The sequence below is a fragment of the Camponotus floridanus genome, unplaced genomic scaffold (assembly GCF_003227725.1).
Source record: "Camponotus floridanus strain SB8 unplaced genomic scaffold, Cflo_v7.5 scaffold82, whole genome shotgun sequence".
NCBI lineage: Eukaryota > Metazoa > Arthropoda > Insecta > Hymenoptera > Formicidae > Camponotus > Camponotus floridanus.
In genome coordinates, this window is record NW_020229852.1 from 26,801 (window position 1) to 53,490 (window position 26,690).

The 26,690-nt window shown below is 27.0% G+C and overlaps 1 protein-coding gene and 1 long non-coding RNA gene across 5 annotated transcripts in view; one reads left to right on the top strand and one right to left on the bottom strand.

Annotated features, from left to right (window-relative positions):
- LOC105250364 (KN motif and ankyrin repeat domain-containing protein 2) overlaps positions 1–26,690 on the bottom strand; it is a 64,393-nt gene that overhangs the window by 11,700 nt on the left and 26,003 nt on the right. Inside the window, exons 1-4 of one of the 4 annotated variants that reach the window (XM_011256402.3) lie at positions 18,565–18,759; positions 13,432–13,526; positions 10,994–11,193; positions 10,085–10,319 (exon numbers count right to left, since the gene is read on the bottom strand). In XM_011256402.3, coding sequence (XP_011254704.1) covers positions 10,085–10,319; positions 10,994–11,193; positions 13,432–13,477 — 481 coding nt within the window. In that variant the 5' untranslated portion in view covers positions 13,478–13,526; positions 18,565–18,759. Of the gene's footprint in view, positions 1–497; positions 766–10,084; positions 10,320–10,993; positions 11,194–13,431; positions 13,527–18,560; positions 18,760–26,690 lie in introns of those variants that run through there. The other 3 variants (XM_011256403.3, XM_011256400.3, XM_025414502.1) reach the window with 3 other exon arrangements.
- LOC112639672 lies at positions 18,635–20,055 on the top strand. The gene is made up of 3 exons (XR_003123630.1): positions 18,635–18,674; positions 19,153–19,289; positions 19,822–20,055. It is a non-coding gene; the product is annotated as an uncharacterized LOC112639672 (long non-coding RNA).

Sequence of the window (26,690 nt, forward strand, 5' to 3'; positions counted from 1 at the left end):
ATCAATGAAATTAGCAAATGAAGAAAAAATGCAATAATTTACTTGGTTACAATAAGAAATAATTTTTTTTTTAAATAACGATTGATTATTTTTTTTAGAAGGAAATAACATTTATTCCCTGTAACCAAGTAAATTATCAAATTTTTTCTTTGTTTGCTAATTTTAAATTGTTTTATAGATCTACATTACGTTCGATTACTCGATTCTTTTAAAAACAAAAAACTTCGTCGTAATTTTTCGCCATACTTCGGCCTTTGTGAACATTATCAATGTCTCGCAATTTTGCCTGATTTTCTATGATAATAAGGTTGATTAAAGCGTCGCAATAATTCTTCATCGCAAAATACGTTACGTATAATTCTGCAAGACTAATATGATTTTTATATATTTCTGATCTTTATATTTCAACGAATTGGGACAAGAGTAACATAATGCTTTATAGAAAAAAAAAAGCAAATTAGTTCGTTTTTGATATATGTTCGCGAGAACTCGGTTACCGCTCTTGATCACGACGACAGTTTGGTTCTTCTTCTTTTACGTATTTAATTAGTTTATGCAGATCTGATAAAGTCTAATCTGGCTATCCATTAATAAGTGAAAATGAGTACGAAAAAGAATGAATGAAAACATAAGAGATGATTTTTAGAGAGTCCTCTTAAGAACAAGATAAAAACTCAAAAATAAGGTCTGGATTAAAAAAACGCGCGTAACGTTAGAACACGTGCGACCCACGAATGGCAACGATCTTGCCGACAGTTTGCGTTTGACTGCTGGTGTGCCGTCAAGGCATAGCGAATGCTCCGACCGTTTGCGTTAAAGGTGAATGTGGAGGAGGGGAAGAAAGTCTCTCGTGCCGGCTATTTTTTGTTCGATGTTTCGCTGATTTGCTAATTGCGGAAAAAAAAACATTAATATCTTGCGCAGGCCTTCTTTCGCCGGCAAAACTAAAGATGTTCGCTCTCATTATTGTGAAATATTTTTATCAAACGCTTTCTTTAAAAAGACAATCTTATATATGAGCAAAATATTAATCAATTGGCTATTATTATAACAACTAATTTCATATTATAATTAAATAATTTAAAAGAAATTAAATTTTTTTAATTAAATTAATTTTTTTTATTTTGAATATATAGAAAAAAAAGATGACCATCAATTATATTTTCGGTGAAATCGACTTTAATTAATAGATAAATATGTCTGTAAATTTTACTCTATCTTTTTGTTGGTCACATATATATAGATATTTGTATTGCTGTATAATTTCGCAGACTTTTTAATTTATGGTTAAATTATTTTAGCTGAGAGAGAGAGAGAGAGAGAGAGAGAGAGAGAGAGAAATTTTGCGGTTTTGCATTTCATAAGAACGAGAATTAATTATGTTTGTTGCGCTGAAAGAAAGTTTCAGCAAAGAGGAAACGAGTAGAGTTAATAATGCATAGGAAATTAATTACCTATCGGAAAAAATTATCTTGTATCTGAATTTTTTTGTATATATTTGTACGCAATATTAATTGATATTATAATAATAGATATATGATACCTGCGCCAAAAATTACTTGATGCTCTGTTTCTTTAGTAAACAAATTAGTATTATAGAGAAATGAATATAACTTTTATATTTTTAAAATATGATTACGCATGTTAAAATTAATATTATCTTTCCTCATATAAAAATTATATAACAATTATTAATAGCAAGTTTGGTTGAATGATGAAATGCTGAACCAGTGCATATTTAAAGGCTCAAATACAGCAATATAATATAAGTAATTAAAATAATAAAATAATTAATGTTACAAATTATTGTTATTCAATACGAGTAACAATATAATAATAATATAAATAAAAAGATATAAATTATAAAATTAATTATCTTACTGTTTTAATTGTGTAGGATATTATAAATTTGTATAAGATAGTTTTTAATATATACCAATGCGCATTAATGTATCCAACCAAATTCGTTATAATATTCATCAAATATCGTTCGCTGACATACATAATTTGAATTAAAATTATACATATATGTGTGCGACTGCTTTGATTAAGTAGCAATTCTGTAATGGAAAATCGGCAAATCATATATGAATTTACTGATAATTAATTAAACTATTTATTGCAATTATCATAATATATATAAAAATGCACATCTTAATCTAATTCTAAATATGATAAATGATAATTATTCACGATTTACGTTATGACATACGACATGCGACATCAGGCGCGGCGAAAAAATCTGCACTTATTTTTATTTATACCGCGCAACGTTCCTTTCCGCAATTGCACAGTTGTTGGATTTATGTTACTACTTTAATGATTTCGCGATCTTATTATTGTTTGTTTCCAATGTACCATGGAAATAATCGCGCGCATATTTAGCTCGACAGGTGTGAACGACCATATGTGATCATTTTGCCTGGGCCAGGTTGCATAGCTAAAAACAATGATGCTCAAGTCACACTATACAAATGTTTAGTTAATTTAATTGTTCTAGACTAATGCAATATATGCATATATAATTATAAAGATTTAATTGCATTAAAACTTCGTAAGAATTATTGCGCAGAACTGCGATTATTTTGAGAGCAGCGAAACTTCGACATTTCTCTGTTTATGACATTGGGTGTGTATATATATATACACATCCAATGTCATAAACATATATATACAGCGTATTATATATATATATATATATATATATATATATATATATATACACAGGATGTTTGGAAATTCAACCGACAAATTTTCAGAGATTGTCGGGGTCATAAGAATCATTTTTTGCAAATGAACTAGGGTCGGAAACGTGTCATTACATCGCTACGGCATACGGAGTGTTTGAAAGAGTCGAGACCTCGAAATATCACAAAAAATAGAAGTTTTACAAAAAATTGTTTCAAACAAAAGTCTATTTACTGGCTCCATGCGTTTGATCTCGGATAGCGTCGCCAAAGTCATGACAAGGCTACCTTGAATTTTTGAAATGGAACTCTCCACTTTTTATTACATATTCTTATAGCTTATCTCGAAAGTTTTCCAAAACACTATAATTAAGTTAGTTTTCATTAAGTACTTTCCGAGTTATGAGGATTGAAATCGTTTCTTAATTTTACATAAACCGTAAAATATCTAGTAAAATATTTCATCATTTTTCGATCATTTTACCTTAATACTTTTATGTTCAAAATAATGAGAAGAATCAATTGGTGTAAAGAAAAAACAGTTGTTTTTAAGAAAAAATATGTAATTTGCAAGTAACAATTGTATATATACAATTGTATATATACAATTGTATGTATACAATTGTATATATATATATATATATATATATATATATTTAAGTGTATATTATATTATATTATCATATATTATGTAAATATATTATCAAATATATCACAAATTTAAAATATATATATTATTTAACATACTATCTTAACATATTATTTTAATCAACTGATTAATGATGAATATCGAAAATTATTCTAAAATTGAAATGTGTTGCATTAATAAAATATAGAAGTTTATGCTTTTAAATAGGAATTGTTTTATTAATATTTGTAGGATTTAAGAAGAATGTTTAGGCTAAACGTAAATAATGATATAATATGCGCGATATATATATATATATATATATATATATATATATATACATTATATATGCATATTTTGTATATAATTATTGTGTATGTGTTACATATGATATATAAAAATTTTCATATATAAAAACATCTATTCTGTATGTTTTTTTAAATTTTATATTCTTAGACTAAAATATTTTTAAATAAAAATATTTATTAGTATAAAATTATAATAAATTTAATTTATTTTTTATATATTATATAAATTATATAACATTTATATTTTATATAATTTATTAAATTTATTATATAAATTATAATAAAAAAAAGAAAAAGGTTTTTATTTAAAAAAATGTTCTCTTGTATTAATATTGTTTGCCTTTACAAACATCACTATCATAAAGATTCAAAAAGGAACAAATATTTTTTACACATATCCATTTACATCATCAATTATAATGTATATATATCAGCAATAACATGAAGTTGCAATCGGAGGGTGTCGTACATCAACACGATATATAACGGCAACACAATTGCAAGGTAACGCATGGAAACGCGGTACAATCGCCGTTGGTACAACGACCGGAAGCAGGTGGTTCCAGCCATGCACTGACGACTCTTCTCCGTTGCGTTTCACAGCACGAGTCTCTGTATACGTATTATTTCTCTTGACGTGCCCGTGAGGAGAAACGATGGCTGGTTATCTTTGAACCGCGATTTAATAGCGCGTAAAAGCCATAAGAGACCGCGACGATGCAATGTGCAGTTAAAAGTGCAGATATGTGCAGATATGTCCATATTGTCTCATTTTCACGTGAAGTGATTTAATTGATGAATAGTATCAAAGAAATTGCTCTTATTTACAAAATGAATTGACATAGTATTATCTATTGTTATGCTTTGTTAATATATGTTTAATGCGCATTTTTTTAGTATATTAACCTTCTGAAGTTAATAATATATATATATCTTATCTGGAAATATATACATCGTTCCTTCTTGCCTTTCATAAATTTGTAATTTATTATTATTATATTTCTCATATAATCTCTTTTAATTATTATAAAAATTTTCTTTTTTGGTTTGAAATATACAATGTTTTAGAAATAGATAATCAAACTTTAAGAACATATTCACATTTATTGTAGAGATGAAAAAAATCATATGCGATCCGATCATATGTGCGAATATGGATCCGAAAATATTTCGTTTCCAAATTATAAACATCTTTTATTTACAATAAATTTTAGTAAAAAAAATATTTCATTTAAAAAGTTAGTAATTTTTCCTCTTACATCAATGTATTCGCATTGTTTTATGAATTGTTAAAGAAGTTCAAAAATTTTTGGAATATTTCGTCACACGGTGCGAAACACAGTTTCAGAATACTTCTACAGTAATAACAAGAGCATCATAAATAAAAATCTTATTTGTCTAATCTTTTTGTGTATATATTATCAAATATAAATATAAGATGTTTTACAACCTCCGTACAATATTTTAATAGCATATTTTAGAGACATAATAGAATAAAAAATTCTAATACAAAAATATTGAAGCTACAATAAATTTTGCGTTATAAGCGATAAAAATTTGCCAATGATATAATTTTTTTAATTATAGAATTTATTTCTCTTGTATATATATATATATATATATATATATATATATATATATATATACACACCTGTGCGTGTGCATGTGCGTGTGTGCATACGTGCGTGCGTGCGTGTAGATGTGTAGATATTTTAATTCGTAATGGATGTATAGTGAAAAGGATAATACAATAAAAAAACCAATAAGTATAAAAGTAAAACTATTTTGAGATATCATCATTGAAAAATTCTAATAACAATTCACTTTCAGAAAAGTGAAACATGTATCAATATAACATATTAATATAAGATTATTATTTATAAGCTTTTAACAAAACAGTAAAAAAACAAAAATTGAAAACTGTTTAATCTCTAATGTCTTTAATCTTTAATAAGTTTAAAATTTTAGGAGACATATACAAGAATTTAATTTAAATAATTAATAAATTACAACCTGTTAGTTTAGAAATATTAAAATAATATTAAGTGATAAAATTTATCTCTTTATATAATAATATTAAGTGATAAAATTTATCTCTTTGTTTAAATGATACACTTTCCTACATGAATATAGAACATCTAATTAAGATTAATTGGTAAAATAAGATACAAGACATTTCCGTTTTCGACACATTTCTGTTGTTAGTAGTGTACTGCCGGTCGCACGATAAGTCGAGAAATGAGAGTAAAAATGAGCTAGAGCTCATCTTGCTGACACATGAGAAAAGAGCTCTTCCTTTTGTGATAAAGAACACTCTCGAAACCGTGAGAAATGGATGCGATTGTTATCTTTTGAAATACAATTGACTCAGGAAACAGTTTTGTTAATCGGTAAAAGAGTGAAATGCGTGCGAAGTGAGTGTCACTTTTGAGATAGCAAGTGAGAGTGTGGAGGATGCCGAAATAAAAGATTGTAATTGCCATCTCATTTCTTAATCATTCGTGAACGCGATTTAACTGTCGACAATGACACTTTCTGTTGTTGTATTCACCTTCAAAGAATATTTTCTCTTTATCGTTACATTTCTAATGACACATTTATGTAATTACTATTTTAATTTTCAAAATATTTGTTTTTGATGGTTTCTTTGTTATACCTAAAAATAGAATAAAATTTTATTATAATAATTAACATTACGTAAATTATATAGCTAACTGTAGTATAAAATCTATTTTAGATTTTTACATAAATTTTCTTGCATTAAGACGTCAAATAAATGTAAAATTTAAAAATCATTGCACAAATTACTACGAATCGAATATTTGTTTTCTAAGGTAAAGTAAGCTGTCTTTTTAAGTCATTTAAGAAAAATAATTAGAAGAAGTAATAATTTTAAACAGATATTCGACTAAAATTAAGAATTTGTGAAATAAAATTAATTATAGGCAAATGATATACTTGAAAAAGGTTAAATCTTGAATTTATATTTAATAAATGTTCCTTATAACAGTTAATATTAATAATAAAAATTGTTTATTAGTTGTGAATGCAATTTTTATAAATAAAATAAAAACAAAAGAATTGCGTATTCAGTTTGTATCTTTTGTTTTCTCGAGAGAGATCGTATCTTTTACAATTTCCATAAAATGATATACTACTCAAAAAGAAAAAAAAATAGGAAACACTTTTGTATCCTAAAAATTGAACTATTTTCAAACCGCTGAAACTGGTCGAAAAATCATCGTAAATAAAAAATTAGAAAAGCATTTTGAAGCTTGAAGTTTTAATTTTAACAAGCAATTGATGGTTTTTAAAAATTTTTTTATCTTCTTTATTCTGTGTTTTAAAAGTAACACATTGTTTAGTTCCTTAAAATTATGTATTTTTAACACGCCCCAACTTGATAAAAAATTTTTTTTGAGAAATTCAATTAAAATTCCATAAACTACAATATTTTGCCTATAACAGGCTTTTCCAAAAATGTTCCTACGATTTTCTTTTACTGAATAATATGATTTTGAAAATAAATCAGTACTTTTTAGATATAATGTCAATACTTAGCGAAAAATCATCATAGACAAAAAATAAAAAAAAGCATGTTGAAGTTTGGAATTTCAACTTTAACGCGCTATTGTCAATTTTTAAAATTTTTTATCTTCCTTGTTCTGTGCTTTAACAAAGAATATTGTTTTTTTGTTCCTTAAAATTACGTATTTTTGACACTCTGCAGTTCGACAAAAAAATTTTTGTCAAAAATTTCAAATCAAATTCCATAAACAACATTTTTTCTACAAAACGCTTTTTTTTATTTTCCTATAATTCTTTTGACCGAGCTACATGACTTTAAAATCAACATTCTTCTTGATTTTGAAACCGCGCGTGCTTAAAGTTGGAACTTCAAACTTTAAAAACTTTCAAACTTTTTTAATTTTTTTATTTACGATGATTTTTCGACGAGTTTCAATGGTTTGAAAATAGCCCAATTTTTAGGGTATAAAAAGTGTTCCCTATTTTTTTTGAATATTTCAATTCGACAAGGAATTATTCAATACGTTCGTTATACGGCGATAAATACATTCACTTTAATTTGCATTGTGAAGGATATAATATATAGAAAAGATAAATACGCGAATCGCTCATTTATTAACTTTATTTTTTTGCAACTAATTATAGCTGGGTAGTTATGCATAAAAAGGGCCCACACAAATGTGTTATTGGGTATGTTGTGAAGATGTTATCCCTGATTAACATTCTGAAGGTTTTAGCCGGCGATCATTCTTTATTCAAAAGTTATTAACAAATAAATGTGAGAAATATTGACATAAAGATTCTATCTTATTTGTTCACCGATTTGTTTCATTTTTAAATATGTTGTAGGGCAGTCTTTCCGAGTAATTTCATATATATATATATATATATATATATATATATATATATATATAAAAGTCGGACTCAAATAATTATGGAGATATAGGCTGAAACAGGATAAAAATAATAAATACAAAAATAAGGTAAAAAATAAAGTAAATCTTCGGAAAACCTACCTATATGAAATAATAGATAAGAATATCCAATTTCTACGTATTTTTACCTCCTAAACACGATTATGAAACTTAAAAATAGCGGTCAAACTTGCAAGTCGAAGAAAAACGCAAAAAAGATAAATTAAAGATAAATAAAAAAAAGTAAACAATTTAAATTTATATAGAATTTAATACAATTTAATACAATTAAAAAATATTACAAATGTATGTGTATACATACATACACACACACACACACACAGACACACGCGCGGGGGGTGCAAGGGGGGCAAGTTACTCCGCCGGTAGGGGAGTAAGCATTGCGAAGAGTTCAATCGCAATAGATATATGCTGTAAGTTGTAAAGCGAGGTCCATCTTGTCTACCGGAGTGGTTGCGGAAGAAGAGCCCAAGGCCCCCTTGCACCCGCCGCGCGCGCGAGCGCCCGTGTGTGTGTATGTGTATATGTACACATACATTTGTCAAATTTTTTAATTGTATTAAATTGTATTAAATTCTATATAAATTTAAATAGTATTCAAATGTATTTAAAATTATCATTTTTTATTATTATAACAGCTAAAATAGTAGGTTTACGAAAAAAATGTATATAACATTTTTTGTAAAGTTTTCCAGCGGCTTTATTTTTTGCTTAAATTTTTTTTTCTCAAATCAATATTTTCGGAGATAAAAAGCAAAATTGTAAAATTCTTTTGTTAATAACTTTTTAAAACAACGACCGTCGGTTAAAACCTTCAGAATATTAATTAGAGATATGACCTTGACAACATATGTCAATGACATATTTGTGCGAAGATGGGCCCTTTTTATGCATAATTACCATATATATATATATATATATATATATATATATATATATATGAATACACACACACACACACACACATATATGTATATACATATATATATATATATATATATATATATATATATATATATATACGAGATTTGTTTCCTTAAATATTTTCGAACAATTCGATTTTCATGATGAATGTTCGCAAGCAAGAACATTGTAAATAATATATCTATAACAAAGCTATTTATATTACATAAAAAACAGCTATTCTGAAAATGGAAAAGGTCATTATTCTCTTTGCATTACTTGTTATATAGGAGATTATTGGACCATGGAGAATCTCAAGATGGCTACGAGCGGATTCAGCGCGAAGAAATCCGATGTGCGTGAAATTATCGACTCTCTTTTATTCATTTCCCGTTCTCTTTTACTACGATGATTAATTCATCACACAATTCAATTTCAGTATTTTTCACGAGACACTCGCTGAAGTTCAATTTTTAATCATTAATTCAAAGACCAATTAAACTCTTTGTTTCTCAACAAAGTCGATGATTTTAAAAAATCGCATATTATATACTCAATGAGATCGTAAAATCTTGAAAAATAATATTCATTAATCAATTTAAAAGTTTTTAAAAAAACGTTAGAAACGTTGATTTTCTGATGCGACATTTTAATATGTAGAGAATTCCGTAATTAAAAATATAATTAAAAAATGATTGTATAATCATGTATCAGTTTTATATAACTGTTATAATTTGTGGTCGATCATGAATTGTAGAGAGTTGTGCATCTGCTCAATATCGAAGAACCCTGATTTAAATCTAGTTAGAAACATCGAATCTATTCGATTACTATCTCTCGGAAGGCAAACCACCAAGAGTATCTTAGAGACCTCTTGGCCATCTGAAATTTGCGTTAAATTTGCAGGTCTCATATATCTGCGGAACCAATAAAAGACACATATCGCAGATATATCGAAGAATCATTATTTTCTAACAAGAAGTATACAGATTAGACAGAAAAAGAATTATAAATAATATCAAAGAATTAAAATAATGTTTAAATAAAAACGTGATATTTTTTTGCTTTAATTGAGAGATTAAAAAAGTACCTTACCGATTTCCACGAAGAATTGATGTTTAGGAGCTTTCGATGATCTAGAAGATTGTTTGAGAGTTGCCTCGAAATCGCCTACGACATCACTGAGATCCAAGACTGGCGAGGGACGCGAATCTGTCCGTTGTTTCAGTAACGACGGATGATTCGATAATGTAGTAACGTCGTTTATGGTCGTGCATTCTTGCGGTATTTTCGTTAATTCGGCTTCTATACCCGCCAATGCTGGACTCACCTATCAAAAATAAGGGAAACAATCTAATGTTATAATATAGGGCTTGTTATATCCGAATTATATTGATGTTGAATCGAGTAATTTATTTCAGATCTTAACAATTTTTTGTGACGAATATGTTTATTAGAGTCAGTAAACTCTAGCAATAATCAAATGCAGAAACCAGATGTATGAGCTGTATGAAATAAATTGATATAATGTTAAAATTACAACATTTTTCACTACAGAGATATATGAAATTAAAAAATCTAAACATAATAAATATATATTTATATCTATATCTATTTTATATTTATATCTAATAAAAGTCTGATAAAACTCTAATAAAGTGGCTTTTACAATTTCTATTTTTATCAACATTATATAGTATATCGAATATTTATCATATTTAATTATTTACATTTCAAAACATATCAGTTTTATTTTAAATAAATCTTGCTATAATATTTTTTAAAGTACTGTGCATTATCTTATGTAGAAAATATACATATCTTTAGAAAAATATACATATCTTTAAAAAACACATATGATATCTCTTAAGTATTATATTATTTTTGAATGATGCAGCAACCATAAAATTGCATATCAATATAGCTAATCGATATTTATTAATATTATACAATAGAATTTTCTTGTAATCATCAATGTAATTAAAGATACGAATAATTAATTACCAATCCCAAAAGAACCTCCATTGACTGACATTGTCTACGGCGTTCTCGTTTCCTGCGTCTCTCTATGCTGAGCCTATCGTTGGCACTTCCGGCCGCGACAGCCTCGCAATAACGCACAAAATCCAGATCGATGTGATATCCATAAGGACAGCAGGGACACTTCGAACCTGTCGAACCGGAAACGTATGTCTGCGTTCCCACTACAAAAACAAATATGACAGAAGACTTATTAAAGAGTGCATTGGCATTATAAATATTTTCGGAAGTAAGATGAGAGAGTATATATATATATATATATATATATATATATATATATATATATATATATAGTTGTTTCGAAAAAAAAATATGTAATTTGCAATTAACAATTACATATTTTTTTAAAAATAACTATGTTTTCTTTACATCAATTGATTCTTCTCATTATTTTGTACAGAAAAGTATTAAGGTAAGATAATCGAAAAATGAATATTTTACAAGATATTTTACGGTTTATATAAAATTAAGAAATGATTTCAAACCTCATAACTCGGAAAGTACTTAATGAAAACTAATTTAATTATAGTGTTTTGAAAAGGTCTGAAAAAGGGCTACAAGAATATGCAATAAAAAGTAAGGAATCCTGTTTAAAAAATTCTAGTTGACCTTGCTCTGACCTTGGCGACGCCACCCAAGGTTAAATTCATAGCACCAGTAAATAGATTTTTTAAAATTCTACAACTTTTGTTTGAAACATTTTTTTCTCAAATGCTTAGTTTTCGAGATATTTCACCGTTCCGGTACTTTTTATACACCCTGTATATATATATATATATATATATATATATATATATATATATATATATATATATAGGGAAGGATTAGAGTCTCTAACAATTATCTCGCAAGATAACTATTGGATATAATTTCTGCGTTTAAAAAATATGTTTCTTTAAAATATAAAATTAATTTTAATTATAAATTTATTTAAATTAATTATTTATTAGAATTGATTTATTACACATGCTAAAGCTATATCATTAATTGTCTATTTTATCCTATTTTAATCAATATAATAATTTATTTTTTATATTCAAAATATTTATACGAGTATCGAATTAGCTACTATTCTTAATATTATTCCGAATTCTGGATTGCAAAAGTCAATTAAAGTAATAATGATAATAAAGTAGGTTATTTTAGATCAAGTAAAGCGCAGGTGATAATGCGTGACAAAAAATTTAATAATTAAAAAAAAAGTCTATAATTTTTAAAAACCAAATGTTTCCATCTGTTTTGGACCCTCCTCAGTGTGATATAATAATATTAATGTACAAACATACAAAAGAAATACAAAAATAAATAAATGAAAAATATAAAATATTGTACAGGTCGAGAGATAAAATTGTAAAACTAAACAGGGTCAAATAAAGGAAGATACCGTTAAGATTTAATAAAAGCAGAATAATTCGCAAATTATTCTGCTTTTATTAAATCTTAACGGTATCTTCCTTCGCGGTGCAATACGTTGTCTATTGTTTCTAAAAAACGATACTACATTACACTCCTCACCATCCTTCGCAACATACGACAGTCCGTTTTTAAAAACATCAATGTTAATTGCTCTCAAACCCATTGGCCACCAAACTCACGCTCAAACACACCCCGCCGAAATCCATCCAACTTGACGTTTTACCAAAGAACGCACGTTAGAGAAAAGGATCCCGTTTAGTCAATTAAATTAATTATATTGTACAATTCTTCGTCTGCATATTTTGATCGTGAGCCTAGAAAGAAATTTTCAGCGCGAAGATCTATTGTTAGAAGCAAATCAATCGGTCATTATTCGTCGAACGTATGTTTGTTCGAGGTTGATGGCCGCGATGAAATGTAAACCGAAATATGTTGTAACCATTGGCAACTATCCAGAGAGACACGGTAATAATAATCTCACAAAGTTCGTTAACCGGATAAGTACGGAGATTCCACTTACGAATTAACTTGCGTATGATATATAACAATGGCTTAATGAATTTTGTCTAGATGCATCACAATTAGTGTCGAAATTGTTCTATCTATCACAGAGTATATATATTAGGTATTCCTATTTACGAGCACAGTTACAACCGGAAAAAATAATTTATATAAGATAACAGCAGTAAAATATGGCATAAAGAATAGAAATAATTATTTTATTATAAATTTTCTTAGTATATATTTATGACATAAAATATACTTTTGATAAAAGGCTAATAATATGTACAGTAAAAAATTTGTTTTTAATAAAGATTTTTCATTTTTAAACTCTATATTTTTTATTTTATTTTGACTATATCATTTTCACAGGAAGATTATACCATGTTAATAAATCATTACATTCTTGTATTTACAATTTCTAATTCAAGATTGCACAATCACAATTTTCTATCATATAAATACTTTTATTAAAAATAGCTCACCATTTCCGTTAAAAATGCGGGTCGAGGGAACGACGGTTAGCGCCATAATTTCGACAGCTTGTCAAATATGACTGTAGATCTGCATTTCCATAATCCTGAAAATATATAAAAAATTGTAAATTGGCCATGTAAATGTCACACAGTGTAGCATGTATGTAAAAAGATTCATGCGTATATATATATATATATATATATATATATATATATATATATATACAGGATGAGTCATATAAAGTGACCGATGTGAATATTAGCTAAAGTTGAAGAGCTATGAAAAAATTTTTTAAATAAAAGATGTTTGACACAGAGGTGAACATCGTATGGTACAAACGATATTTTCATAGATGAAGGCATTAAGAAGATTTCAAGATCAACCTAATTTTATTAAGTGGAACTCTCTATTTTTTATTGCATATTCTTATAGCTTATTTCAAGAGCTTTCTGAAACACTATAATAAAATATTTTTCCCTCAAGTCCCTCAAGTTTTTGAATTATAAGCTTGAAATCATTTCTTAATTTTACATAAATCGTAAAATATCTTGTAAAATATTCATTTTTCGATTATCTTACCTTAATACTTTTATGTATAAAATAATGAGAGGAATCAATTGGTGTAAAGAAAACACATAATTGTTTCGAAAAAAAATGTAATTGTTAATTGTAAATTATATTTTTTCTTTCAAAATAATTATGTGTCTTTACACCAATTGATTCCTTTCATTATTTTGTACATAAAAATATTGAAGTAAGATAATCAAAAAATGAATATTTTACAAGATATTTTACGGTTCATGTAAAATTAAGAAATGATTTCAAGCCTTATAACTCAAAAAGTACTTGAGGGAAAAATATTTTATTATAGTGTTTCAGAAAGCTCTTGAAATAAGCTATAAGAATATGCAATAAAAAATAGGGAGTTCCATTTAATAAAATTAGGTTGATCTTGAAATCTCCTTAATGCCTTCATCTATGAAAATATTGTTTGTACCATACGATGTTCCTCTCTGTGTCAAAAACATTTTTTATTTAAAAAATTTTTTCATAGCTCTTCAACTTTAGCTAATATTCACATCGGTCACTTTATATGACTTACCCTATATATATATATATATATATATATATATATATATATATATATGTATATATATCTGCACAAAGAGGAAGAAGAAGGCAATAAATTTTTCGAGAGAAAGTCAAGACAATTGGATGCACATTCTAATTACATATAAGTATTGCGCAACCTGATTTCTCGAAATAATTGCATAATTGCATAATTTTATTCGTTCACTTTTTCAGAATCGGCCGTTTCATCCACGTTTTTTTACATTGTACAAAAATTTTTTGCAACAAAATCTTCATTGATATAATCAGTTGCAAGATATAGCCATTAGCATTTAATTTACAATGCCGCGAAATCATTTTTTCGCAACACACAGGATTTGAAATAGCGATATATAAGGAGATTAATTAATCACGAATCTTCCCATCTTTCGCGAACTTTTTCAATACTTTCTATAACTTGTAAATAATAATCTCCGCTCAATTAACTTGTTTAATTGCGCGACTATGTATTCAATAGTTTTTCTCTTTTATTTTGAATAAATTATTTAAAACTAATGCAAACGATCTTATTATGTTTACGTATGAAAAGAATTAAATCCAGTATTGCACATCTCTCTTTAATTAACATTTTTATTTACTTAACTCAAAAATTTGCGATGACAGTCAACGATATATCATCTATGTATTGAAAGAATTATTATATGTGAGAATAAACCTTCTTTTTTAGATAAAAGCGCATTTTAAATCGCGGAAAGGTATATAAACGTCTCTTAAACATAATTTTCATAGCATGTCTGCGAGCTAATTCTGTATCCCGGATTTCTGGTCTGATGACAGCAATGCGTCTTCTCGCGATTTCTTATCCGTTGTCTGGTCTCGCAAGCTTTTAATTGTCGGTGCGCAGAAGGTGAGTCAAAAAGGCTCGCGGATATTTTTATCAACATTTCCGGCGAAACGTCATCGGAGTTTTAATTTTTTTCTAAATACGCTCTCCTCCACAACTTCTCAGTTGGCATGTGTTACTCTTTGAAATTCCGCATGAAATTTATTGACACTTTAAAAAATAATTTACAGCTAATGCTTCTTTCACTTTCTCTGCAATAAGCTAAATAACGTGTATTTCGCATTCATTATTTTCATATTTGATATCTTGACATTTTTTAATTGAATAGAAGTTCTTGTTTTATACATATATTTTCCGAGTAATATAAAAAATACAAGATAATGTATATCTATTATTTATTGATAAAATAAATATTTATTGATAAAATAAATATTTATTGATAAAATAAATATTTATTGATAAAATAAATATTTATTGATAAAATAAATATTTATTGATAAAATAAATATTTATTGATAAAATAAATATTTATTGATAAAATAAACATGCTTGTACATGAATGCATTTAATAATTGAACTTTAAGATAAACAGTTATTTTAAATTACACAACATTAATAATTTTCATTTCAACATATATTATAGAACATTTCAACATATATTTTTAAGTAATACACCGTTTGAATTTTATAGTGTCCTCTTTTGGTTTTTGAAATATGCAATTTTGAAATTTCATATTTATATCATCTTTTCATTATATTCTATTTGTGTTTTTAATTATACATTTCCTCTTTAGTAGTAAGTAAACTCTTTTTCGTAGACAGGGGAAAAGCAGAGTCCCTTTTCTTATATCTCCTCCAAAAAAAAAGTAATCTAACCCAACCCGTATTGGAAGGGAGTGCTGGAGCCTTCCCTGCCTACACGTTTACTTAAAGAGCAAATATAATCAAAATGTAAACACACAAATAGAATATAACGAAAATAAATATGAAGTTTCTAAATTGCATATCTCAGGAACTAAAAAAGAGTACCAAAAAATTCAAATGATATATATATATATATATATATATATATATATATACACATATAGGATGTTCTACTTAACTTGAGCATCTTAAATATCTTGCTTGTTTATAATAATAGAAAAAACAGAGGGAAAAATTATTTTGTTTGAACAGGCTGATATTATGATCAGACAGAAATTTTTGTCAGGGTTATATTTTTCAAGATTTTAAGATGGAACTACTACATATTTTTATCATCGTGGCGGAATAGCTTATGACAATATTTTCACAACACCAGAAAATATGAAAGAACGTATTAGAATTGCTAATATTAGTCGGGAAATAAAGAGGATCAGAGAATTATTTATTTATCGACTATAAAAATATATGTAAATCGACGGACATTATTTTGAACATTCATTAAAATAATTTTTTTTACTTGCCTCTGAATCGTTTCATTATTTACACTTTACACTGATCATATTTCTGGATTTTTCGTATTTTTCAAGGTCATATAAAAATAATATAATATGAATATAATATGATATGAAGGTCATGTTATCCTAGATCATTGGATTCGTATATTCGTCTATTAATTTCAGCGATTCCGCTATGATGATAAAGATATGTAGTTCCTTGCAATATGTAGTACTTTGCAATATAAGATGAAGTTTACATGGGTTTGCAACTTTTCACGCGAAACAAAGTTCATCTCAAACCAAATTTTAGTTTTAAATCAGAAATAGATTTAGGTTAGGTTATATCTTCTAAAAGTGGAATCCCCCCCGTAGAACGAATGGAACACACTGTATTCACGCATATACATTTCAATTTAACTCTTAAAACGTGCATAATAATAAAAATTCCACATAATTCGTAAAACATTTTTGTTAATAACTTTTTAATAAATTATGAGCGACACTTAAAATCTTTTGATACTTACTCAGGAGAAATAACATATGTCAAGCTCATTAAAATCGGTGAGATCGTGCATAACAAATTTCTTTCTCATTATAATATATTTTAAACAAAAAATTTTTAATCAATTAATTTTTCTCTTTAACATTTTTTTTCTACTAAAACAAGCGAGATATTTGAGATCAAGTTAGGTGAGACACCCTGTATATATATTTTTTAGGATATGTATATATAGTATTTAGGATATGAAGGTTTTGTATTATATAAAGTAAAAATAGTTGTTTTCGAGAAAAAATGTAATTGTTAATTGCAAATTATATTTCTTTTTTCGAAACAATTATATTTCCTTTACACCAATTGATTTTTCTCATTATTTTGTACATAAAAGTATTAAGGTAAGATAATCGAGAAATGAATATTTTACAAGATATTTTACGATTTATGTAAAATTAAGAAATGATTTCAAGCCTTATAACTCGGAAAGTACTTAATGAAAACTAACTTAATTATAGTGTTTTGGAAAGCTCTCAAGATAAGCTACAAGAATATGTAAAAGCATATAGGGTATCCCATTTAAAAAGTTGGAAGTGACTTTCACGTGATTTTTAGGTGATTTTTCAAGATCAAACTAATGGCATTATCTTATGTCCCCCTTAAAACCATACAACTTTTATCTGAAACATTTTTCTCTAAATTGCTTCGTTTCCGAGATATAAATTTGTAACACTTTACATGGGCCCTGTATATATATATATATATATATATATATATATATATATATTGCTTAGAAAGTATTCTCTATAATATATATCAAAATGAAAATTATTCATGTTATGTAACTTAAGATAAACGTTTATCAATTTCAGAACACAATTTTCGATAATTTTTTTTATATCAAATAATATTATCTTAAATAAATAAAATTTTACACAATTATCAAGTATAAATATATAAAAATAAGTAAAATTCATATTTTATTATACAAATTAATTAGTATTGAATTTTCTATAGAATAGTTTTTAATATAATTTATCTTTATTTTTTTTAACAAACATATATTATTTTAACTTACTGAAATAATTATTCATTGGTAAGTGTAATTTCATGTAAATCTTTATATGAAAAGTGAGGTGCGCGTAGATCATCTACTAAATATTTTTTGAATAAACTGATTCGAAAAAAAGGAGAAAATTAGTAAGTGAACGAATGAGAAATGATTCCAGTCAAGGTTGAATCGAAAAATAAGAGCATGTTTTCCTCGCGACAAAAAATCAGCTTGGGAGTCATTTAAAAATGACTCACGTACACTGCATAGAAAGACTGGTAGACGGCAGCCATCTCATCATTAAATGGAAAGTCAGGGACTTCACACGTTTGGACTGTAGTATAATTTTAGGAAAACAACAAACACACGATGTAAGTCGATAAGTCACTTCAAATTCGTATCAAAAGAAAGAAATTAAATGTATGAAAAATGCGAACGTGATATGCACGTTGTTCAACTGTGCTAAACTGAATCGACATACTGTTTCTATTACATTGATAAGTCCGTAACTGCTTGATAACAGATTATAAGCACTCCCATATATACACATATTATAAAAATGAACGATAACACGCAACGTTTTAGTGAAGATTGATTTATTTATCGGTTGTATATAGAGCGTTTGTTTAAAGATTCTACTCTTTTGTTTTCGAAAGAATCGATTATATTTTCTAAATAAAATATAATTATATAATTATATTTTCTATATACTATATAATTATATAATTATATTTTCTAAATAAAAAATAAATAGAAGATTCAGTAATTTCTAAAAAAAATTCTCTTATTATAGAATTACATTAGCATTATTTTCATATCAATTTTATTATGTTTTATTAAATTTTCTAGAACATTATATATAAAGGAATTAATGAGGCAGTTGGAATAGTTAACGAAGAAATGGCAAAGTGCTCATGTCCTTGCAAGGCTATTGCCCTTATACAACCATTTTCCCATCCACTTGATTGTCCATTAATCAGATAATGGTATGACATCGTCATATAATATACGCATGAATGTGATAATAAAGTATGGCAGTTGGCACTTTTACATACATGTTTGATTGTATATAATCGACATAGCAACAAAAAAATATGCGCGCTAGATAAAGTAGTTTTCGATTTTATCGATAATGTTAAAAAAAGTGGATATTATATAGAATTTGTATCGTGCGCTCGATTAAAACAGAGAAAATTTCAATTATAATAATTAATTTGTATAGCCATATATATATATATATATATATATATATATAATTGAAATATTTAAATGCGTAGATTGAAATGACCTAATCTGTATATATATATATATATATATATATATATATATATATATATATATATATATACAGGTTAGGTCATTTTAATCTACGTACTTAAATATTTCAAAATCCATAAGTTTAAGACAAAAATGTTTTAGACAAAAGTTGTATGTATTTTTGTCCACATCGACAGTTCTAACAAATCTTTCTCTTCTACCGTCATTGTTTCTAACATGAAAACTTCCATGTTCTCTTAGCTTTCGATAGCTTTCAATGAATGTCCTTTCACATGAGATTCTATGATTCAACCACGTACAAACATCGAGCTTCAGTAGCGTGGAAATACAACCATGTACAAATATCGAGCTTCAGTAGCGTTGCCATTCGCAGGAGTAGTAAAAGAAATGAACATCTGCTAATCTTTCATTCTCTAAATGATTCATGTTATTTTGAATGCTTATTTAACACAGAATCTCCGAAAAATTACACACAGCGAGATCTCTAACCGAAGATCAAAATAAATAAATTACAACAAAAATGAATTACACAAAAAATATGACTATTATCATGTCAATCTAATTGTAAGATAACTTAACGCAGACACAAGCAAGATGATCTGATTTGTTATCTTTTTAGTTGGAAAGACGTAAAAATGTAAAAAATTCAATTTTTGAATTTTAAAGTTCAAAAACTTTAATCGAAGAATCAGGAGATTCTAATAATAATAATTAATTCTAATAATTTTTTTTCCAACAAAAAATTATTTGCAATTCCTTCAAAAAACCCTACCAGAATTATTGGATAACGTGCCTTTATTAACACGACAACGAGCATTTTTTTATGCAGAATGGAGCACCATTTTCGAATAATTGTGCGAGATTTTTTGAATGCGATGTATGCGAATCGCTAGATAAACTATTTGATATGACTATTTAAAAATTAGTCCTCTCCCTATATCTCTCCGTCAAAACCATATAAAAATAAAGCTTATTATTAATTATTACGTCTTGCAAAACCTTAACGTTCTATGAAAAAGTCTCCGAGAGTTACAATACATTTTTCGATTTTTTTCCTCAACTTTAGGGGGCTATAACTCGGAGGAAAAGCATTCTTGGACCCATGTTTATATGAACTTTTTTTCTTATTTTAACCCCTAGAATACGCCCTTAAAATCTCCGATATAGTTTTAGAAACACCCTGTATATATATATATCTTTTTGTTAATGTTTATGAAGGATATAACTATGTGATATTATATTCTTTATTACAATATATAAACAATAATCATTTTACATTAAAATCACATTTTACATAAAAATCATTTTACATTATAGATTCTCATCACATTGAATTCACATTGTACATAGATTATATGAGATAAACATAAACACTTATAAAACAAATTATTGAATATTGAAAACTTTTAAAAATTTCATAAAAAAAAATTAATTTTAATGTTTTTTAAAAAAATCGTATAAGTATATAAAGAAATATTAGCAATCGTAAAGAACTGTGCATCTGCTTTTTATGCCAAAGAGTTCGTATTCAAATCCAGCTAGAAATATCGAATTTATTCGATTGTACTTCAATTGGAAAACATCAAATCATCCAAAAGAATAATCGGCAAATATGCATAAAGGGTTAGACCTCATCGATTTTATTGCTACTTAAATAAGTTGTAGAGGATGGTTTTCTGAGTAATTTTATGCAAGAAATAAATGGGGGGGGGGGGAGTATTGATTTAGAAGATGCAACAAATTGAAGTTATTATTTGAACTGATATTACGGACAGTTAACTGTTTGTGTACCGTTCTAGTTTCTTTATGACAATGTCAAAAACAATTTTTACATCATTTTAAAGATAGTTACATGAGTATTTTGTTAACAGTCGAATTGATTGACACACACACACACAGGAAGGTAAGGGGGCTTTCGGCTTTTTTCTCGCATCTTTCCTGGCGATAGAGAACGTATTTCGAAGATTCAATCACAATGTATATATTCTATAAGTTGTAAAGCGGAGTCTACCTTATCTACTGGCGGGGTGATTGCGGGAAGAGGGGTTGAAGGCCCTCTCTTGCATCCTCCGCGCGCGCGCGCACGTGTGTGTGTACACATACATTTGTGATATTTTTTAATTGTATTATTTTTACTATACAATTTAATTGTTAATAATTTTTGAAGAAATAATGACTAAAATATTTTGAGGTTACTCAGGGTCAGGACAACATATGTCAAGGTCAAAGGTCATTGATCAGGTTGTCATTCATTTAAATATTTACTGAAGAATTTTATGGTTTTATAAACTATAAAGTTTTCGAAAATGTCACATTTTTCGAAATTCCTTCTCTATCCTAATTTTATTGCATTGCTATAAAGTACGTTAAAAACTATAAAACTTTTTTATATCTTTTATCATTTCTAGCTTTAGTCGCTTAGAGAGAGAAATATAAAAACTGATTTTTTTCAATTTTCCTTTAAGGTGTCATGCTTAATCGTAAAAGTCCAAAAAATTGATTTTTAGGATTTTATATTTTCTTGAAGTATATCATTAAAAATATTTCCTAAAAATTTCAAATTAATCGAATATCATTGAAAATATTTTCTAAAAATTTCAAATTAATCGGATGAAAGTTGATAGAGTTACAAGTATACGTTTCATGGAGCAATGGTTGACTTCATTTGAACGTGACTATAAAGCTTTATTATATGCTGTTCATATTTTGAAAGCTTATCAAACCAATACATGAAGATTTAAATAAACTGAAATTATATGAATCTGGAATAGATGATTTCTGTGTAAGTTAAAAAATTATATTTTATTATTTTATAAAAACTGATATTTTATTTAATTTATATTTTTATTTAATCTATATTTTATTTAATTTATATTTTATTTATTTTATGTAAATGTAAACTTGACACAAAACTTTAAACGTGTTTTTCTCGAAATTACTTTCTCAAAGTCGAGTGAGATATTTAGAAAACCGTTACACTAATTTGTTTGAAATTTTACAGATTTCTTCTACATAAAAAACTAGTAGATGAACGAAGAATTTTTTTAATGAATACATTTTTTAATTTAAAAAGTAAGCGATTTTTAAATGAAAAATAATATCTTAGTGTCAAATAGCTGTCATTTTGTCCCAAAACAATTTTTCGATAAATCAGCTTCAAATAGCACTGGTCACCATGCAGCGGTTTCTAAAAAACAATATTCAAGAGAATAGTTATAACTTTTAAATATTTTTCATATTTTTCATATTTTATTAAAAATAATAATATCCTTAATATTTGTACTTTCGAATAAACATTTATTTGTAAAAAAATTATTATACTTTTCAAAAAAATTCCCAAAACATTATATTTTTTTCGGTTTGCCGATCTTAGGCATGACCTCTTAATGGACACGTATAAAGAAGTATGTGTCTCTTATTTTGACCTAGGTTATAACATATCCAAAACTCATTAAAATCGGAGGGGAATATTTCCATACCTTTCCTTATAAGAAAGAAAGAAAAAGAGAAAGATAAATAACAGAAATTCATTCAAATAGACCTCCATGTTGCCATAAGCATCATTTTCGTCGTTTTTTTTCGACAAAATAAACATATTATGCTTCTATAATACATATAGCAAAGCAGAGTGCTATAAAAATCTTTTTGTTACCCTGCGGACTAAAAAAAATCATTCGAAGCCTCAGTGTGCTGTACCATGTTGCTGATACATGCTTGCTTTCATTCTCGTTCTGCCAAAAGTAATCGATGCGAAGTGATCATTGGCGAAGTGAAACGCAGTATGCCATTAGCGGCGTGCATGCAAATATATATACAGGGTGTTAAAAAAGTCTGGAAACGGACAAATATCTTGAAAACAAAACATTTCTGAGAAAAATGTGTCAAACCAAAGGATTTTAAAAGTTCTATTCAATGATCATATCCGTTTTGTAGGATTTTAAAAGTTCTATTCAATGATCATATCCGTTTGACCTTGAATGGAGGGGTCAAGGCGAGATCAAGGCCAACATGATTTTTTTTAAATGGAAACCCCAATTTTTTATTTCATATTCTTGTAGCTTATCTTGAGAGCTTTCCAAAATATTATAATAAAGTATCTTTTCATTGAGTACTTTTCAAATTATGAGGCTTAAAATATCTTAATTTTACATTTGAAACCATAAAATATCTAGTAAAATATTCATTTTTTTATTATCTTATCTTAATACTTTTATGTACAAAATAATGAGAGGAATCAATTAGTGTAAAGAAAACACATAATTGTTTCAAAGAAACAATATGTAATTTGCAATTAACAATTACATATATTTTCTTCGAAACAACTATGTATTTTCTTTACACAATTGATTCCTCTCATTATTTTGTACATAAAAATATTAAGATAAGATAATAAAAAAATGAATATTTTACTAGATATTTTATGATTTATGTAAAATTAAGATATTACTTTAAGCCTCATAATTCGAAAAGTACTCAATGAAAAAATACTTTATTATAGTGTTTTGGAAAGCTCTCGAGATAAGCTACAAGAATATGTAATAAAGAATTGGGATTTCCATTTAAAAAAATCATATTGACCTTGACCTCGCCTTAACCCCTCCATTCAAGGTCAAACGGATATGATCATTGAATAGAACTTTTAAAACCCTATAACTTTGATTTCAAACATTTTTCTCAGAAACGTTTCGTTTTCGAGATATTTGACCGTTTCCAAAACTTTTCTAACACCCTGTATATATACAAGTATGCAATAAAACGAAACAACTCCATTTCAAGAAAATCTTGCTTGTATTTCGCCGACAAAAGGAAAGAGTTATTTGCACAACGACAAAACATTTTCTTTTCGGATCAGATAAGATTGTGCACACGGAATGACGCGTGGCGTGTCGCATTGTCTCTTTTCGCGTGTCTCTTTAAACTTCGATCCGCGATTATGGACACAATGACTCGTAAACAATAGAGAAATCTTGCAAGATCAAGATATTCGAGAAGCTCTCACTTATCGCAATCCAAAAATCTTTTTTTTTCATTCTATATAGTATTATGATTCGATATAAATTATTATTTTAATGACGAATACGATCATTTGCATCTGTCTAATTTTCAATGTTTTTCTTCTCATCATTAGACAATCTTGAACTTTATATAGGCTATAATTGAATCCTTTAGAAAATTCAAAACAAAGCACTTTACAGACAAAATTTCACAAAATACTTATTAAATTGTATGATTTATGAATTTCACAAAATACTTATTAAATTGTATGATTTATGAATTATATCTTATCAAAATATTAATTTAATAACTAATTGATTTAATGACTAAATAAATTAAAATAAATTGTTTAGATATAATTACATTACTTTTTTACTGAAAATAATTAATATATTTTGTCGTAATATAAATGTGTTTAAAAATCGTCAATTATCTTACAATTATTAATATATTTTTTTCTAATGTGAATTTAATATTGCATATATATAACAAAGATGTAAAGTATATAAAACTCAAATATAAAATATAAAATATATTTAATTCTCGAAATCTTTTTTATGAATCTCTCAAAACGTACAATTTGAGAAATCTTTGATGTTCATTGAATAATTGATTATGCCATTTGTGCATTACAAAAATGTAATACGATACAGCTGAACGTATAACAATTATTAGTAACGTAAGAGGATAGCGAGATATATTAATAACAATTTCCTGTGTTCTCATCAACTCTTCGACCGGCTGATTTTTTCTCAAAGCATAATATTAATCACGGTACTTAAAGATAACAAGGTTTTGCGTACCATATATACATATAAATAGGAGGAAATTAAAAGAAGAGCAAAAATAGAATGAAAAATAAGAAAAATCACATGCATAATCTCTTGGAAATAGACACATAAACGGGACTGCAACGGAAGAGTCGCACATTTTCTAGAGACACAAAAGCAGAAAAACGAATTTTTTGAGAGAATTTTTTCACGTGAATTATTCAAGAATCATTCTTTTGCATCTTGTAACTTATTCATATTTAGGAGCTCAAAAAGCTTGTAAAATGTATTTACCGATCATGAATAAGATTACATTATAAAGCAGTTACAAACCCATACGAAAAATTTATTTAATAGATATCTAATAAATGTCTAAATGTCAATATGAGGTCCATATCCTCTATAGATAACTAGTAGATATATTAGGAGTATAACTAATTGTAAATTCCCGCCGCTCATAATTAAATGGCTTCAGCTGCAAATGTAGTGAAGTTAGGCATTTGTCAATAAAATTGAGTGCGCAAAGATTTATTTTTTGTGGAAAAGATTTTTTGAATCTATTTAAAATTAAATGTGATAAGTTGTTTTTTCCACATATATTTCTTCACTACTTTGATCTAAATAAAATTGCAGTTGAAGCTCATCGATTGATTTCTGAAACATTGGATTTCATGGCTGACTACTATCAACAACAATTATACCAACTGAATTGATGCGAAAAAGGCCAGTGATCGATGTAAAGTGATTTTTTTTGCATGACAACGCGCGACCTCATGTTGCAAGAATTGTAAAAAGAAATGATTGGAGCTCGAATGCGAAGTTTTCCCGCACTAGCTTCTATTCTCTGGACTTGATCCCATCGGATTATTACCTTTTCCGATCAATACAATACGCGCTCGCTGATACACACTTCTCCAATTACGAAGAAGTTCAAAAATGCATCGAGCATTGGATTGCTTTAAAAAACAAGTCGTTCTATCGTCACGGAATTCAACGTTTGTAAAAAAAATGGAAAAAAGTCATAGAAAACAATAGATTATATTTTAATTAATATATATTAATTCTTTTTCTTATTGAAATAAATGCATTTTTCAAGTAAAAAAATGGCGGAAACTTAGTTATACACCTAATATATATATCATCCACATATTTATATCCACTAAGTAGCTATCAGAGATATTTACTAGATATACACATGTTATCCACATATCTACAGTCACATACAAAAAATATGGGCCACTAAATTTTAGCACAATTATTTAATATTTTTCAATAAATCAGCGAAAAATCGTAAGATGAAACAAAACTCAAATTAAAGCTTGACATTTCTTTTAAAAAGCAAAA